Source organism: Thunnus thynnus, chromosome 3 (assembly GCF_963924715.1).
Source record: "Thunnus thynnus chromosome 3, fThuThy2.1, whole genome shotgun sequence".
Taxonomy (NCBI): domain Eukaryota; kingdom Metazoa; phylum Chordata; class Actinopteri; order Scombriformes; family Scombridae; genus Thunnus; species Thunnus thynnus.
Window position 1 is genome coordinate 35454642 of NC_089519.1, and position 15315 is coordinate 35469956.

Sequence of the window (15315 nt, forward strand, 5' to 3'; positions counted from 1 at the left end):
CAAAAGTAATTGAACACTTGGCCACTAAATGCTTCAGGTTTTATTTACCTGTGGACCACAATATATCCATGAAGTTTTGACTCTACTGCTTTTCTGATTTCCTTTGGTTTCACACACCAGTGCAGTTTGATATCTTTTGTGGTTTCTAGTATGTATGGTGTACTCTGTGTTATATCATAGTGTTGTATAGTTCACTGTGATGTTATATAGTCTAGCAGAATATTTTCGTGTTGTATGATATGTATACAGAGTGTGTAAAGAGGCGGCTAAGCTCAGTGGGACTACACCTGGTGAAGAAAAGGCTCAGTTTGTTCTGTTTGACCTACAGAATCCAAACTATGTAAAAGATTATAGTATTATTATTCAGGAATTACCAAATGATTGACACACACACTAGAATGGATGCTGAGCTAAGCTTTAATCAGAAAAAAAAACAGAGTATTGATAGATTTGCTAATGCGTTACAGAAATACAGAGAGCAATGATATAAGTACTGTAAATGCTGAGGATAATGAAACCTGTTTTGTTTTTTATTTCAGGTTAAATCAAACACAATATATGAATATATCAAAGGCAGTGGAGGACACACAGTTGGAACAAATCTTGATTTTGTTACAAATTTGTCTCCACCTTCTGAAGCATAATACCATGAATGTTGCTTCTCAATTTTTTCTACTCTCTTTACTAATCTAGATTATCATTAGGTGTTCATTCCTTTATCATCCTTAACATTAAAATATAACATGGGCGTGAGCATGGTTTGTCACATGAACAGAAGCTCTGGGAGTGGTCAGCAGTCCACTACCAGATCAACTCAGAGGGTTCCTAAGTTAAAAAAGTAATAGGGTTAAGGTAATATTATTAAAAAATACTGTTGGATTTGATGAGTTTAGAATATATCAAGTCTTAGTAGAAAGAACTTGTTTAGCCACAGCAAAATAAAGAATATATTTTTATATGTATGTATAGACTTGGTAGCATCATCAACACTGGTGTTAATATTTTGTGAACAATATGTCTTTAGATGGGAGTCATTATATCACTATGAAAAAGTTTGTTTTTAGATTATTATATATTATATTATATATTATTATATATTTTTATCCATGCTAGCAGTGTGGCTTTATTCGTTCGGTCCACCATTTTGGTCCAGCCAGAAATATCTCAACAGCTACTGAATGAATTACCAACAGTCTTTGATTATCTCCTGACTTTTCCTCAACCACAACACTGACAATTGTGTTTTTTGTGTGTGTGTGTGTTTGTTTGTTTTGGGGGTTTTGTTGTTTTTGAAATGTCTCAACAACCACTGGATGAATTGCTATTCATTTTGGTACAGACATTCATGTCCCCCTGAGGATGGATTGAAATATCTTTACTTTTCTTCCAGCGCCATCATCAGGTCAAAATATTAATTTGTCCAACACTTTAGTTTATGACCATGTTCCTGCAAAACTAAATGCTAAGACGCTAAAGTAAGATGGTGAACATGGTAAACATTATAGCTTTGTCATTGTGAGCATGTTAGCATACTGACATTAGCATTAAGCTCAAAGCACCGCTGTGCTTAAAAACACACAGCTGCAAACATGGCAGCAGATTCTTATCTGTCTTATTATTAGGCACAATGAGTCTGTCTCAGGTTCTAACAAATCTTTCTACCCTTTGCCACCCCAGGCCACTACTGTGCCCGTGGCCCCTGCTCCACCCGAGGCCCTTCCTCCTGTGTCACTGCTACTCTGACCAAAATTATCATTTCTATTGCTTTGTTGAGGCTGTGTGTCATCTAAATAACAATAGGGTGTAACATTGTCCAATGACAGTGAATTGTAGCAGCTGGTGCACTGCATAGAGCCGTTTTGTCTGTCACATCGGAATATGTTTTTCAGACCGATTGGACCTTGGTCACCCTTGAAAGTCCCGAGATTCTGAAGAGCTTGTTTTCGCTCATCTGGATCAGTGGTGGGTTTCATAGTAGTGGTGCTAGAATTGGAGCGTGGGCTGAATATTTTAGAAAACACGACAGCGTAACTATGCCATTGCCGAATTTTAAATAATCTTCTGAGGATGCTCATGCCACCATCCTTAGAGTTCGTGCTTGAACATGTTTTACAAGGGGAGGCATAAACATAGAAAAGCAACATATCGTTAACAAAATAATTGTTGTTGAATAAGTTGTGTAAGTTGTCCAAAACACGTGACTCTGCATGAGAATTTCCTCTAGTGTCCCGTTCCAGAACTTTAGCTGCAACCACCCTGCTGCCGATGTACACCTTATGATTGTTGATCGTATTCTTCACGTTGTTACCAGGGTCACTTGTGAAGACTTGCTGAAGGATTTGGCCCGTGGTCTGGTTCTGGTTCTCTGGGATGCTTACAGCCAGACTGAACATCTTATCTATTCCGTACCTGCCAAAGGAAAAAACATACACAACATGACACTATGTATCTTAGATATTTTGGTGCAGAACACAATATGAGTTGTTTGATTTGTAAGGCAGTAACCTAAGTTGACCACTAACTCTGTGGAGAATGCAGCATTTGTCTGTTTGTCCTCTGCAGGACACAGTAGATCTGAAGCTTCTTCCATTTAAAATTCAAATTTTAAAATTTGTAGAAAAACAAAGGATGGCATGGATCATTTGCGCAACATTAATCTCCTTTGGCAATGTATCTGAATTGACTGAACAAGATTCTTAACATATATATATACACACACACACACACACACATATATATACATATATATATATATTATACTATAGAACAGTCATCATAAAGTATGAAGTAAAAGGTCTTTTTCAAGTAGTTAATGATTAACAATACAGATGTTTTAATATCATATCTATTTGTTTTATTATATTACCATTAATATAGAAAGCACAATCAATTTTACAACAAAATCAGAGACAGTGTCCTGCCCTAGTGTGGCGGTATGAATACATCTTTAGGTGGCAAAATTCCGTAATGCTTTATCTTACAGGTCTTTTAATTTTAAACTAACTTCCTGGAAATTTTCAGAGTAATTTGCAGGTATTTAATGATTAATTTTTAGGATATTTTACAGAGGATGGTGCAGTTTGGTACAAATTATTTTAAAAACCTCAGAAGTGTTAAGTTGGTTTAGTTGGTAAGTATTCATTCATTATTTTTGGGTTCATATATGTTCATATATAGTTGTTAATTTGCAAAAATTCTTGATAAATTAGACTCTTAACTCTTTCATTGACAGAAAACACCTTTCAGTGTGTAGTTTGGTGTGTCAAACTACATAGTAGGTTGTTTCTTAAAAACTCTATAATGAGGACATTTCCTGTATAATACCAAGTTACATCCCCTTTCAAAAAATGCCCTAACAATGAACACAGCAGCTACTTTTAGGAAATTATTGAAAAAACCTAATGTGCTAATGTGAAGTTTGACACAAAGAACTGCACACTGAAAACTAAAGACTTGTCAAAAGTCGAATTTATCAAGACATTTTGCAAATTAACAACAAACTCAAATATAAAGTGAAATAAATCATTAAATACCTACAAATTACTCTGAAGATTATCTGAAGGATCTGTAAAATAAAATACCCCAAATTAAAACATTTTCAGCCAATGAATCAAAAGTTAACTCACTCTTCCCGGATGCCATCTACAAATTCTGCAAGCCTGTTCTGGTCCACAGCAGCCAAACTGTTTTCAGCAGACAGGAAGAAGACCAGCATCACCGTCACCCAGCACAGGCCAGCCATCTGCACACAGACCAAGTTAATGAGCACAATGATGATACTTTTAACAAAAAGTATCCTCATAAACATGAGTAAAACAGGGCTAATCATAATAACAAGGAAGTATAGTAGTAAGTATAGTCTTCTCTGTTATTAAACACAGGATACGTCACTAACCTACAGTATATAGTTTCCACATTTATTAAATTGTGTTTTTTCATATTTAAATGTAATATATTAAGATGTGCAAAATAAGACACCTTCAAGTTATAGTTCATTCATTGATGTTCAGTGACGGTACTGCAAATCTGGAAATATCTGCTGAGAAATTAGACAATAGTCATTACAGCCAACATTTAATATTCTACAATCTAACTTTTAAATAAGTAGAAAATATTTTCTATTAATTTTAGTGAATATCAATAAAGCCATGAAACCGTCTTGTTGTAGTCCAGACCTCTGAACAGACACTAGATGTAAATGGATAATTATGCACTCTGAGATGAAAGGGAGGCTTGAATTTTCCACCTATTACTTTTGCAGATTGTGCAGGTTATGCAGCAATGAAAAGAAATTAAATACATTTACTCAAGAGCTAAAAGTACTTAGGTACAACTTTGAGATACTTGTACTTCACTTATGTATTTCCATTTCATCCCACTTTTTACTCCAGCACATTAATTTGACAGTTGTAGTTACTTTTCAGTTTAACATTTAACACGACAAAAACATATGATGAGCTCATAAAACACAACACATTGTCAAAGATTACATCAGTGGTTCACAACCTTTTTGGCTTTCATACAAACAGTTTCTAGTTGTTGCCCCTTTTCACATTTCAGATGTCTATGAGAGGTTAGCAGTTCCACCAAAAAAGATAAACTTGGGTTTAGAGGATAATAATGTCATTTATTTTATTTAAATATCTGTTCATGGCTCAAATAGTTAAAATGATATTTCACAAGCAAAGTAAAGATGACAGAAAAGTCCCCACAAAAAATATATATTTATGTAGCAGTTTTTTCTTCTAACTCCACCTCGACCATCTTCAGCAGTAAAAGACTACACATCAGTATTATCTAATAATGTCATATATAATATCATCAGTCACAGAGGTACTTTAATACTGATACTTTTAAGTAAATTTAGCTGGAAGTACTTATGTACTTTTACTTAAATGGGAGTTGAAAGCAGGACTTGTCTTGTGATGCAGTATTTTGTAATTGTTACACTGGTAGGTTTGTTCTCTACACCCCTGCATGTGTGCACATCTCACTACAATGTCACTTGGAAACCTGACTTTCTCTGAATCTGAACACTAGTGGGGCAAAAATGTAAAGTTTGGCCTGATGGTGGTGCCAGAGGAAAGGCCTTAATCAGCTAATCTAATCGACTGCACTTAAAGGACGGGTTCACAATTTTTGAAGTCTGTCTTAAAACAACAGTCAGGTGTCCATGTGAACAGTGAAAGAGGTTTTCCTTGCTGTAATCATTCCTCCTGTTCATACTGGATATTAAAAGATTCTTCAAATGTGCTTTCAATGGAAGTGATGGAGGCCAAAATCCACAGTGTGTCCACACAGTCATTTAAAAGTCTCTGTGAAGCTTATATTCAGCTTCAGCAGTCTGAGTTAGTCATATCAAGTGGATATCTGACACATTTACAGTCTTTTTAGCATCAAATTCCCTCTTTCTGTTTCCCTGTTGCGGTGGAAGTATAGTAACAAAAAGAGGAACTTTGGCACTAAAAAGACTGTAACGTTGAAAGATATCTACTTGATTTGACTTATTTGGACGCTGAAGCTTCATATTAGCTTCAGATAAACTTTTAAATACATTTTTGCACAGAAGGAGGACTGTGGATTTTGGATAATGGAAAAAGACTGACACCCTCACACTTACTCCAAAGCCACAGTTATTATTAAAAATTAAAAATGTTAACATGATAACGTGCTAAAGTAGATTTATCTGTCTTTGGAGTTTGTAGCTTGCTCCTTTGTGAAGGATGGCAGCTGTTGTCAGTTTGGATCACAACAATTACAATGACTTCAAACCCAGAGTCCAAAAACGTCAGAATGTGCCAATATATCCAAACCATATAAACTTCTCAAACCATTCCCACAGCATAACCCATTTCTCTGCCATTAAATATAGTATGTTACACACACTCATACTCTCATACACTGCTTCCTTGTCATGCTGTCACCTCCTCATAGAGCCCTGTTGGGTACCCACAGTGTTTATGGATAACATCAAGATCTCTAGATGACAGGATTTTTAAAAATAATAGCAACCATGGCCAGTCTGGACTTCCATACCGTTTAATGTGACTTGATAAATTTTTCTTAAAAAATCATTTGAAATTTTTGCAAGGTGTCAGGAGACGTTAGACTCAATTAAAGTTGCATAATTTGAGTTCTAATTTGCACTTGAGCTTGTTGCTACCTTCCTTGTTAGAGTTAAGATAAATACAGTCAAGTGAAAATCTTTTACCTCCTTTGCTGGAGAAAGATGCTTGATGGAAGCTGTTCGCTCTGTTTTCTTCTCAGTGTTAGGAGGGACGATGCTGCAGTGAATACAATAAAGAGGAAGGGGCTTTTTTATAGACGAGAGGTTGACCGTGGCCAAACACTCAGAGTGGCACCATGCCCTTATTTGAACATATTTTTCAAATATTAGAAAGAAGGAAGAAGACAAGAGAGACATTCTGCAGTTTGATTTAGGAAGTTAAATAACAGAAAAACCTCAATACTCACAAACAGTTAACAGCTACCACCATGTCTTTTCCTCACAAAGTTGTAATGGCTAACGTTCTACATGCAAACAGTTACCTACTTACACAACCAGCAGAAATGCAGCAACATTAGCATTCATTTGGAGTCCAATATTCACTCTCATTTTAGCTTTAATTTAGTCTCCATGAAGGCGCGTTGCATTCACCAAAGAAAGAAAAAATTGGAGGCCTCATCTTGTAATTATGAAAAGATCTGATAGTTACGAGAAAATATCCGGATCTTGTAATTATGAGACAAGGTTAAGGTGGTTATCAGTCATTGCTGTTTGAGAAGTCAGAGGCATTACAATAATTAACTCATGACACCAAGACTGACACAATTAACTCAATCCTAAACCCTGCTGCTACTGGCCCTGTGCCTTTTTTCATCAGTAAAATTAATAACCTCCGATCTGTTATTTCACTTCCATCATTTTCTGTCAAAACTGGACACCTCTCCTCCTCGTCTGCTCCCATCACCTGCGGAGTACCTCAAGGCTCCATTTTAGGGCCCATTTTATTCACCTTATACATGCTCCCTTTAGGCTTTATCTTCAATCTAACATTGCTACGCAGATGACACTCAGCTATACCTCCCATTAGAACCTGGACATAACAATAATAACATAGTTAGGTCCCTCCTTGACTGCATCCAGGATGTAAAAAATTAGATGGCACAAAACTGTCTTCAGTTAAATGATAGTAAGACAGAAGTGGTTTTATTTGGTCCCTCCAACTCTACTGGGGGTATAGCCAATCACTTAGGGCCCCTGGTCCCTAACCTTCATACCCATGCCAGAAATCTTGGTGTCATTTTCAATCCAGCTGTAAAATTTGACAAACAAATCAACTCTGTTGTCAAAGGTTGTTTTTTCCGGCTAAGAAACATCGCCAAACTTAAACCGTTCCTCTCATTTCATGACTTGAAGACTGTTACAAATGCTTTGATTTCCTCTTGACTGGATAGCTCCAATGCTCTTTATTTGGGTATTAGCCAGTCATCCTTGTCTCGCTTACAGCTGGTGCAGAGTGCTGCTGCAAGGCTACTAACTGGTACCGGGAAGAGAGACAGCATCACACCTGTACTGGCGTCTCTGCATTGGCTACCAGTCAAGTATAGGACTGAGTTTAAGGTCCTTTTATTTGTTTTTGAAGCTTTACATGGCCTGTTGCCCCAGTACTTCTCTGAGCTCCTCTGCCCCCTCTCCAACCCCAGATCTCTCAGATCCTCAGACCAGCTGCTCCTGGCTGTCCCTCGATCGAGACTAAGGTGTAAGAGCGACCAGTTTACCTTTTGAAATTAAGTGTTCCCCTTCTGTAGATATTTTTAAGGCTAAACTTAAGACCCACATGTTCTCTCGGGCCTTTGAGTGTCCTTAAAGCTTTATGTTTTACTGTTATTTGTTTATTTTTGTATGCATATGGGATAGTAATTTTATGTCATCTCTACTCCTTTTTTGCTGCTACCTTGTTATGTTGTTTTCATTTACTTTTGTTATTTTATTGTACAGCACTTTGGTCAACTCTGCTTGTTTTTAAATGTGCTTTATAAATAAACTTCATTTGATGATTTGATTTGATGACACTATACTTGATTTAATTTACTTTTATTTTCCTCCTTGTTTTGAAACAATGTGAGATATTAATGTCACTGAATAACTGGATGTTAGAATTAGTATATCAACATTGCACATGGCATCTGAAGTCCTTGGGATCATTCAGGTTGTGCAATGTGCTTCTGTAGTTCTCCACCAACTCCTAAGACTTTGTCTGACTGCAGTTTTGATGCTGCAGGCAGGTAGTGAACAGTTGGTTTGTCAGAGCTTGTTTGCTGAAAACAGCTGCTTGCTGCTGCTTGAAAAGGTTTGAACCACACAGTAAATGTGGCTTAAAACTAAGACTATGAGCTATAAGAGGCTAAAAAACTCTGCAGAGTTGGTGAAAATTCTGCAGGTTTACATAAATGCACAAAATAAGGTAATAGGTGGTAATAATGTGAACACATTTTATTGTACTTAAATGTTTGTTTTTTGCCTACTTGTATATATATGGTCAAAGTAACTGTATTTTTGACGCTTCATGTTCTTTACTGCAGCTGACTTCTCAGAAAAGTCTTTCAGAGAACTTGTGCTGTTTGTTGAGGAAATGTTTTGTATCTCAGTAAAACCAAACTGCCTGTTCATCCTGACTTGCATATTGAACTTGATGATATAGAAATACAGAAGGAAGTGCAGGTCAGTTTACTCCCTTCTACACTTCTGCTGTGAAATGGAGGGTAAATGGGGTAGAAAGAGCAGAGAGATGTAGTTCAAAGCACAAACATTTTATAGTTTTACAGAATTTATGTCATTAATGGTGCAGGGAGATTGGATCTTATGAAAGTCAAATCAATCAGAGAATACAATACACTTTGTTTAATGTACAGACAGGTGACAAATTACAGGAAAACGGGTCCAGGTCTGAATACTTGACCCCTACAGTGAGGGGATCTGGTGACTCTGTTATACTGTGGGGGGCATTTTGCTGGCATGGTTTTGGTCCACTTGTCCCCTTAGAGAGAAGGGCCACTGCAGATCAATGCAAAGTTGTTGTGAGTGATCAGCTTTATCCTATGATGAAACATTTCTATCCTGATGGGAGTGGTCTCTTCCAGGATGACAATGCCCCAATTCACAGAACACGAGGGGTCACTGAATGGTTTGATGAGTATGAAAATGATGTGAATCATATGTTATGGCCTTCACAGTCACCAGATCTCAACCCAGTTGAACACCTATGGGAGATTTTGGACTGACGTGTTAGACAGTGCTCTCCACCACCATCATCAAAGCACTGAATGAGGGAATATCTTTTTGAAGAACTGTGTTCCTCAGCCTTGGCATTGATTCTACAGTCTCTGGAACTCTTCTGGAGGGATGAACACCATATATGTACATAAACATATGTGAAATAATAATTATTTAGCTTTTTGTTTTTAATAACCGAATGATTTGTTTTACCTTATGACAATTCATTTTCCATACCACAGTACAATCAAATCACATCACAGAAAATAAAATGAAAAAGCATTTTTTATTTCAGTGCTGTCCAGCGTAAATGTTTCAACATGAAAGGCTGTCCACCATGGCTGCCATCAGCTTGTGTCAGAGATGTTAAGCTCCACACATGTTTCTGCGCCCCAGGTTTTGATTGGACAGTTGATTGTTTTCATTTTGGCTTGTACAAAGGGCCTGTTTCAGATAGCAGGTTCAACAAACTCTGAGTCAAACTCTGAATTCTGAGTTGATGAACCCCGAGATGGGAAACTCAGAGTTTTTGGGCTCACAACAGCTGATCAGAGTCAGTTCAATCAACTCTGAGTATGTTCACTCTGAGTTACGCTCGTGCGTGATGAATAAAACAAGCCATCATCAATGGAGCTCCGATACTATGAGTCACCATGGCAACAGGTAAATAAAAGGCAAAGCCTCCATTTTAATCCAGTGGACGTAGAGATATTAATGCATGTGTATGTGGACACTGCACATGTCTTTAAAAAAAAAAGAGCTTGAGTCAGAGCAGGAAAAGTTAACACAATTAAGTTTTATTGAGTGTTGTCCATAAATCCATCATTTACCAGACTTACATTTCCTTAATGATGATAAAGTGGAATCTGACTGTGTATCAGGCTGCAGCTAAATACAGAATATTTTAAACTGTTAGACGTCTATTTGTATTTCAGCTCAACAGCATTCAGTGACTTTATTTCAGCTACTTCAACAAATGTAGTACATTTAAAAATTTTCACTGAAATGCTGTTAAAACACATTAAGATTATGCTCCCTATTTAAAAATCTCACTTTCAAACTACGTTATGCAGCTGCACCACAATCCCGCTCACTCAGCATATTAAGATATAATCTCCAATATTATAGGAGTGATGGTCCACATCATGAGTGATAGAAATAATTATTCATTGATCCTATGTGTTTAAAGCTTCATACTGATTGTTTAAATTTAAACTGAGATTACACATTATGTGCATTAAATCTTTCAGTGCAGGAGCTGCTCTAACAAACTCAGTCACAGTGTTATAACAGAAGGACATGCAGAGGTTTTATTCTGAGCTGAGGCCGAATTCACGCTGTGTAATATGTGAATGTGAGAGCAAAAACCGCTGTTCAAATGACTGATGTGCACTGAAAACCCAGATTTTCCCTCATTTCAGGGTGAAACAAACTCAGAGTTTTTACCCTCCAGTGGTTCGCCTCCTACCTAGCAGATAGATAATTTTCTGTCAAAACTGGGAACCTCTCCTCCTCCTCTGCTCCCATCACCTGTGGAGTACTTCAAGGCTCCATTTTAGGGCCCATTTTATTCACCTTATACATGCTCCTTTTAGGCTTTATCTTCCAAATATACAATATTTTCTAACATTGCTACGCAGATGACACTCAGCTATACCTCCCATTAGAACCTGGAGATAACAATAATAACACAGTTAGGTCCCTCCTTGACTGCATCCAGGATGTAAAAAATCGGATGGCACAAAACTGTCTTCAGTTAAATGATAGTAAGACAGAAGTGGTTTCACTTTGTCCCTCCAACTCTACTGGGGGTATAGCCAATCACTTAAGGCCCCTGTCATGTCATCTCTACTCCTTTTTTTGCTGCTACCTTGTTATATTGTTTTAATTAACTTTTGTTATTTTATTGTACAGCACTTTGGTTAACTCTGGTTGTCTTTAAATGTGCTTTATAAATATACTTGATGTGATTATTTGATTTGATGACACTATACTTGATTTAATTTATTTTTATTTTCCTCCTTGTTTTGAAACAATGTTAGATATTAATGTCACTGAATAACGTGGATGGTAGAATTAGTATGTCAACATTGCACAGGCATCTGAAGTCCTTGGGATCATTCAGGTTGTGCAATGTGCTTCCGTAGTTCTCCACCAACTCCTGAGACTTTGTCTGTGTGCTGTTTTGATGCTGCAGGCAGGTAGTGAACAGTTGGTTTGTCAGAGCTTGTTTGCTGAAAACAGCTGCCTGCTGCTGCTTGAAAAGGTTTGAACCACACAGTAAATGTGGCTTAAAACTAAGACTATGAGGCTAAAAAAACTCTGCAGAGTTTGCGATAATTCTGCAGGTTTACATAAATGCACAAAATAAGACAGTAGGTGGTAATAATGTGAACACATTTTATTTTACTTAAATGTTTATTTGCCTACTTGCATATATATGGTCAAAGTAACTTTATTTTTTGACGCTTTATGTTGTTTACTGCAGCTGACTTCTCAGAACTGATCTCAGAAAAGTCTTTCAAAGAACTTGTGCTGTTTGTTGAGGAAATGTTTTGTACTTCAGTAAAACCAAACTGCCTGTTCATCCTGACTTGCATATTGAACTTGGTGATATAGAAATACAGAAGGAAGAGCAGGTCAGTTTACTCCCTTCTACACTTCTGCTGTGAAATGGAGGGTAAATGAGGTAGAAAGAGCAGAGAGATGTAGTTCAAAACACAAACATTTTGTAGTTGTACAGAATTTATGTCATTAATGGTGCAGGGGCATTGGATCATATAAAAGTCAAATCAACCAAAGAATACAATACACTTTGAATGTACAGACACATGACAAATTAAAGGAAAACTGGTACAGGTCTGAATACTTGACCCCTACAGTGAGGGGATCTGGTGGCTCTGTTATGCTGTGGGGGGCATTTTGCCGGCATGATTTGGGTCCACTTGTCCCCTTAGAGGGAAGGGTCACTGCAAATCAATGCAAAGTTGTTGGGAATGATCAGCTTTATCCTATGATGAAACATTTCTATCCTGATGGGAGTGATCTCTTCCAGGATGACAATGCCCCAATTCACAGGACACGAGGGGTCACTGAATGGTTTGATGAGTATGAAAATGATGTGAATTATATGCTATGGCCTTCACAGTAATGACTATGAGTTATTATGAATTATTGAGTCTTGCCCAAACTCTACCTGCCTGTGATCATGTATTTTTTTCTCCAGTTTCTTTGTCACCTTAAAAATTACTTGGTCACATATGTGTCCTTGCTTGCTTGTGCTTTGCAATTGTGATTTCACCCAGTTTCGAAAAATTGGGCCCTCTGCACACTTGTCTATTTTCACAGCAGAATTTATGGGAATCTGCCCTGCAGACATCACCATCCTGTAAGCTGCACTGACTGAGAAAAAAATCTTTTAAAACACAAAATTTACATCTGCAGCCCATAACTTGTTTTTTGCTTTTAAAACTGATTTTGTATTTATTTATTTTGACTATTTACTTTTACTGTAAGAACATGATTTTCTTTCAACCTTGAAAAAAACTTTTAGCAATTTCTTGCTGCCTCTGTGAGAAAATGTTTTGTGTTTTAGGCAGAAAAAACAAGTCTGTCTGTTCATCATGACTTGCAGATTAAAGAGATTTTTGGCCCAAATGCAGAAGAAATAGCAGCCTGCTGTCTGTAAGAAGAGGAAGACATTTTTAGAGTGTGGGAACAGAAGTAAATACACAAACTTCATGAAAAAATATTATTGTATTTATTTATTTATGTATTTATTGTAGGAAAGGGTAAAAAGTAAAAATGGTGTTTTGGGAAACACTTTATTTTACAGGTCCCTTAATTTTAAACCAATTTCCCAGAAATTTTCTAGGTAATTTGCAGGCATTTATCTGGAAATTTTACAGGGACGATGGTGCAATTTCATACAAATTATCAGAAATGAAAATGAAAAAGTCTTAAGTTGGTTTAATTAGTAAGTACCCACTCACTGTTTTTGTGTTCATACATTGATATTATTTTGCAAAAAATCTCAAAAAATTAGACTCTTAACAATTCACATATATATATGCATAATATATTAACATATTAGCGTAGATGGAACGCCATAACCAAGTGGCTGGCATAGTGCACAGGAACATCTGCACTGAGTATGGGCTGGAAGTCCCAAGTTCAGAGTGGAAGACACCTCCTAAGGTGGTTGAGAATGACCAAGCTAAGATGCTAAGGGCTGAAAGAGGAGCTAGAAAAGATGTGGGGAGTAAAGGCAACAGTGGTGCCAGTGGTAATGGGAGCACTGGGGGCTGTGGCTCCAGCAGATTCCAGATACAACATCTGAGGTCTGTCCAGAAGAGCACAGTCCTAGGAACAGCTAAGATACTGCACAGAACCCTCAAACTCCCAGCAGGCCTCTGGTAGAGGACCCGAGCTTGAGGAAGACACACCACCACCACCAATATATAGATAGATAGATATTATTCTTTTACTTAAAACTGAACTATCCACAGTTACCGATGTTTTTGTAAAGCATAATATACAGTGTTGTAGGATGTTACATTATCTTGGCCACACAGACACTGTTAATGACACTTCACCTGCTGAAGAAAAATAAAGACTCTGAGTTTAAACTTTGGCTCCCTGCAGTGGTTGCATTCAATAAGATCCTCTGGCAGACAGACAGCAGTGTGAAATGATGATTATCATACTGAGATTTGAAAATGATTGACACACATAAACACCAAAATGGATGCTGAGCCAAGCTTTACTGAGAACAAGACAGAACATAAAAAGCTTTAGTCATAATTGTACAGTAATTGTTGCACTCGTTGTCTCCTCTAACTCCACTATTAGTAATTAGCAGAAACACCCTCATGTACAGTAAATACAAAAAGACATTTATGCACAGTTACAGACTTTTGGCACATTTTCTTAAATAAAAAAAACAGTGTACTGTTGTATTTTTGCTGGTATTGACCATTTTCAAACAATTCAATAAATCAGTAGAAACTGTAGAGATTAGATAATAATCACATGAAATGAATATTTTGAGGGGGGAAATATTAGTATAATATTATTATGTCATAATGATTGAAATACCCAGTAAACTATTCTTTCTGTTTCTGCTTCTGTCACTTGTTTTCAGACTGGATTGTCCCCAGTCTGGTTTACAAAAAAGACCATTTTCTACCTGCTCTATATCAATTTAACATACGGTAACTAATTTCATATCAGAGATATTGGAAATTCCCTTTTGGAAACCAAGTAGATCAAAATAAATTTATGGCTGGACAAGTTTTTCACACTTGAAACATGTTTTTCTTGCTGTAATCATTCCTCCTGTTCATACTGACCATTAGAAGATCCCTTCATAATGCACTTACAATGGAAGTGATGGAGGAAAAAATCCACAGTCCTCCTTCTGTGCAAAAATGTATTTAAAAGTTTATCTGAAGCTAATATGAAGCTTCAGCGTCCAAATGAGTCAAATCAAGTAGATATCTTTCAACATTACAGTCTTTTTAGTGCCAAAGTCCCTCTTTTTGTTACTATACTTCCACCACAGCTCAACAGGGAAACACCCCCTCGCCCCCTCCGCTGCCACTGCCCACATCTGGCCCACTGCCACCTGATCACCAATATTGTTGCTTTGTTTGCCTCAGTCACCCTGACCACTTCCGTCTTGTTAAGGCTGTATGAATGAAGTGGATGGCATGTTGTGGCTGGGGCCAAGTTATGGATCATTTGAAAAACAAAACCGTGCAACTTCATTATTGCTGGAGCAGCTCCTGCACTGTTGTCTGTTACAACGGAATATATTATTCAGACCAACTGACCCTAAGTGACCCCTGTATCTCCCAAGTCGCTCAAGGGATCCACGTAGATCATCCTCAGGTATGAGTCCATCACGGGGTTTGAATACATCAGAAAACACAACAGCATAATTAGTCCAATTCAGAATCTGATTTATGCTTTCGAGGATGTTAAAACGACTTGATTCACTTGTACATCTTTTATCACATGGGGAAGCAAGAACATAG

The 15315-nt window shown here is 37.2% G+C and overlaps 1 protein-coding gene across 1 annotated transcript in view; it reads right to left on the reverse strand.

The window, feature by feature from the left end:
• Window positions 1-399: 399 nt before the first annotated feature.
• The window catches only part of LOC137180277 (uncharacterized), a 37122-nt gene continuing 22206 nt past the window's right edge, over window positions 400-15315 (reverse strand). The window contains exons 2-3 of the mRNA XM_067585583.1: window positions 3627-3742; window positions 400-2409 (exon numbers count right to left, since the gene is read on the reverse strand). Coding sequence (XP_067441684.1) covers window positions 1659-2409; window positions 3627-3742 — 867 coding nt within the window. The 3' untranslated portion in view covers window positions 400-1658. The remainder of the gene's footprint in view (window positions 2410-3626; window positions 3743-15315) is intronic.